The 4,171-nt window shown below is 59.0% G+C and overlaps 1 protein-coding gene across 1 annotated transcript; it reads left to right on the top strand.

Moving 5' to 3' along the window:
* Window positions 1-385: 385 nt before the first annotated feature.
* RND2 (Rho family GTPase 2) lies at window positions 386-3,726 on the top strand (the record flags this gene model as incomplete). Its single annotated transcript, XM_079726133.1, has 5 exons — window positions 386-487; window positions 966-1,053; window positions 1,834-1,943; window positions 2,618-2,752; window positions 2,960-3,726. 5 exons carry the CDS (start codon window positions 386-388, stop codon window positions 3,224-3,226), a joined length of 702 nt encoding a protein of 233 aa, XP_079582259.1. The 3' UTR covers window positions 3,227-3,726.
* Window positions 3,727-4,171: the final 445 nt, after the last annotated feature.

The raw sequence follows: 4,171 nt of genomic DNA on the forward strand, positions 1-4,171 counted from the left end.
CCCCGAACTCTGCCCCTCCCCCATCCCTAAGGAAGTCAACTCAGTCAAATAACCCGGTTCAGCACGTCCCAAACCCAAAGGGGCCCATTAGACCACACCCGCGCGCTAGAACCCTTCTCCTGGGCCTCTGTTTCCCCGGGGCTCCGCCCCGCTCCTCTGGGCCCCGCCCCCAGGCAGCGCGGGGCGGGAGGCGGGGCCGGGGGCGCGGCCGCCGGGCTGGGGGCGGGGCACGGTGGGGGGGGGCCGCGGGCCCGGGAGGGGGCTCGGCGCGGGCCCGAGAGATGCCGGTGTCGGCGGCCCGAGCGGCTGCAGCTGCAGCGGCGGGGGAGGCGGCAGCGGAGCCCGGGAGGGGGGCTGCGCGGGGGGCCGGCGCGTAGCCGGGAGTATGGAGGGGCAGAGCGGTCGCTGCAAGATCGTGGTGGTGGGGGACGCGGAGTGCGGCAAGACGGCGCTGCTGCAGGTGTTCGCCAAGGACGCCTACCCCGGGGTGAGGAACCGGCGTCTTGGGAGGGGGGCGCTGAGGCCGCGGGGGTGGGTGACTGGGGCCTGGGGGACGGACGGAAATGGGTGCTGGGGTAACCAGGGATCAGCGAGAGGGGCTTGGAGGACTGGGGAAAGCGTTGGGGTTTCTGAAAGGACTGCAGAGGTTTGGGGTGGGAGGCATTGGGGAGCAGGGTGAGATGAATGGGGTTTGGGAGAACCGGAGGATCCCGGAGGGGGCGCTAGGGGAATGTCGGGGGTCCTGGGCATTGGAGAGGGGAAGAACTAGGGCCTGAAAGGACCGGGAGGGGGTCCGGGAGCCTAGCAGAGATTCCGCTGAGGCAGCCGCTCCCGGGATCTCCCCTTTGCCCGACACCGGACCAACTTGTGTCCTCGGGCTGGGCTGCGCGGCGTGTGGGAATGAGGAGGGCGTTTGTCTGGGGTGAGCACTGGAGGATCTCATCTTGAGCCATTCATGTCTGCAGAGTTATGTCCCCACCGTGTTTGAGAACTACACCGCGAGCTTTGAGATCGACAAGCGCCGCATTGAGCTCAACATGTGGGACACTTCAGGTAGCCAAGTCCCTCGGGGTCACCCTGACTTCCAAGGCCCCCACCCTGCTCCCTCCCTGGGCTAGACCCTTAGGCTCCAGGTCAACCCAGCCCATCCATCCTATTCTAGGAGGAAGGAAAATTAATTTTCTGCTTAAAGCCAGGAAAACTAGGCAGAGCTTTCAGAGACACATAGAAACCTTGTTCTGAAGGAGAAAGCCCAGTATCCCATCCTCTCAGCTCGATTCTGCATACCTGGGAAAGTTGGGAAGGAATGGCTTTTATTTTGGAACATGTTTCTTAGGAGATAGGGCTGGGTTTAGGAGAGACATTTAGAATTTCTTTCGGGGGCAGGAAACTGCTTCTCTAGACTGAACTAGAGAAATCTGAGATCAAGTCCCGGGAGGGTGGGAGGGTTTTTTTTTGTTTTGTTTCAAGTTTTTACTTGGCTCCCCTGGAGAGCTTTAGAAGACGTCTGTCAAAGCCCAGAAAGCACATGCAAAATTTTGTGAGAATGTTGAGAGATTTCATGAGCTTCTCAAAGACTCAGAAAAGATTATGAATGATTACTTTTAGAGAACCCCCTAGGGAAGTGGAGAGCTGTTTTCTGCCATCTAACCTCCCCTCTGTCTACTCCCTTCCTTGGAGAAACACAGACTCCTTGACGGGTATTAATACCTGCTCTTTCCCATTCTCTGCTCAGAATCCCTTGACCAGGATTGCTAAGGTCTCCCATTCCCTTCCACGCCTTCCGCACACTCAGGACCCTCGTCTGTCCCCTCCCTCCCGGTCTTCTCTCAGGTTCCTCTTACTACGATAACGTCCGGCCTCTGGCCTATCCTGATTCGGATGCTGTGCTCATCTGCTTCGACATTAGCCGACCAGAAACACTGGACAGTGTCCTCAAGAAGGTGGGAGCCCAGGGAAGCAGGACAGCTAGACTGAGGGGGACCAGAAAACACGTGGGCCGGGAGGAGGGAATTTCAGCTGAGCATGGCCGTCGGGGAGAGTGTGTGTGAAGCTCTCACCCTTCCCAATCCCCCCCTGACTTCCTGGAAATCAGTCCTCAGAGCTGGATATGGCATCTGGGGGGGATGGGGGACAACAGGGAGAAGAACTCAAGGGACTTCTCGTCCACCCTCCCCATCTCCTTGGGTGTGGGAGCCCCAGACGGAGGGGATAGGAATGCTGCTGCTGGAGCTCAGGAAAGCCCTGTGGTCTCCTCTCCAGACCCCTGTCTCCATGAGAAGAGCCCACGGTGAATGGACAGGAGTCAGCTAAGGCAGCCCCAGTTCCCAGTGAGGGGAAGGGAGGGCGGGATTGGTCTGTTCCCAGGAGCACATTCGGGAACGGGGGTGGCAGGCCCTTCACGGCCACTGAGGTAGAAGCAGGCCCCCCCCGCCCTCTCCTCCCTTCCCTTCTCCCACACCCTTCCTGCTTTCGGCCCGAGCCCACCACTCTCACCTCCTTGCTTACGTGCATGGGAGGGCCCAGAGAGGTGCGTGGTTTCTGCATGCTGTGAGCAAGGATTCCCCCCTGTGCCGCTTTCTACCCCTGCCTAACTCTGTTTTCTTCCTCCAAATAGTGGCAAGGGGAGACTCAGGAGTTTTGCCCCAATGCCAAGGTTGTGCTGGTTGGCTGTAAACTAGACATGCGGACCGACCTGGCCACACTGAGGGAGCTGTCCAAGCAGAGGCTTATCCCTGTTACACATGAACAGGTGGGACCCTTGATCTCTGACCTAGTCCCCGCCTAGACCTCTCACCTCTGCCCCTCTCAGCCTCTGATTTGAAAACACCCAATTTGGCTAATCCCTTGCCCTGGCCTCTGACCTGATCCCTTGACCCACCCTGCCCTCAGCTTCCCTGCCCCTTGCTGAGCTGCAGGCTAAGCCCTGTAACTCTCTCCACTCACTCCATCCTTCCAGGGCACTGTGCTGGCCAAGCAGGTGGGGGCCGTGTCCTACGTGGAGTGCTCCTCCCGGTCCTCTGAGCGCAGCGTCAGAGATGTCTTTCACGTGGCCACAGTGGCCTCCCTCGGCCGGGGCCATAGGCAGCTGCGCCGTACTGACTCACGCCGGGGACTTCAGCGATCTACTCAGCTGGCGGGACGGCCGGACCGGGGAAACGGGAATGGGACCGGAAACGAGGGCGAGATACACAAGGATAGAGCCAAGAGCTGCAACCTCATGTGAAGGGCCCCGTGGGCAGACCGAGGAGGGAAGGTGAAGGCACAGTTGTCCCCCTGCTGGCCCCCGGCCTCCTGACCTCCTGACTCTGGCTGGGACTTCAGGGCGGGCGAGTGAGCAGTTCTCCTGGGCAGGGAAGCTGGAGGCAGAAGGGTACCGCCATTCCCCACATGCTCATTCAGCTCCTCTCCAAGGCAAGTTGAGGGAACTAGCAGAACAGGCGTCTGGGCTGGGAGCTGGGATGGGGCCAGGGGGTTGGGGAAGCTGGCATCAAGCAGTGACCTTGGTTGAGTCTCCGTATAGGCAGGGTGCCTTCCCTCCCCACCTTCAGTTCCCATATCCTGGTCCCGGCTTCCTTCCCCAAGGAAAGTGTCCATTCTCTGACCTTCCCTCTTCCTCCCCTCTCACTTCTACAGCCGGTCTCACTCATCCTAACCTCCAGGCAACATGCACTAAATTAAAAAGCAAGTTGAGAAGCCTCTCCCCCGATTTACCCACCAGTCTTAGCTCCCTCCCTCCCTTCCCCCAAGAGTCCCCAAATAAAGCCCATGTCCATGGAAAACGACTGTGGCTTTAGTTTTGTTGCTTTCTAAAAAACCAATCTGCCAGTCTCTAGCAGCAGGAGGGAAAGTTAGACTTCAGTAAGAACTTCCCTGTCGACGCCCACAGATGGCGCAGAGGAAAAAGCTATGGGTTGGATCGGCAGTGTCCTTTTAGGAGCCAGAGGCGGGAGAGAGAGAGAGAGATCTTGGGAATATTCATGTCAGTTAATGAGCCAGACAATCCTAAAGCCGTTAGGGGGTTTTAAAGTGGACTGATGTGCAATTCATTACTCAGCCCAACTGGGGCCCCCTGCTAATGTGGGAAGGGTCCTGCTGAAGTGGTCCAGGCCCCTTGCTCACCGTGTCCAGCCCCAACTTGGAATCTGCTGGTGCCCTGGGAGCTGTGGGT

The sequence above is a fragment of the Hyperoodon ampullatus genome, assembly GCF_949752795.1.
Source record: "Hyperoodon ampullatus genome assembly, chromosome: 19".
NCBI lineage: Eukaryota > Metazoa > Chordata > Mammalia > Artiodactyla > Ziphiidae > Hyperoodon > Hyperoodon ampullatus.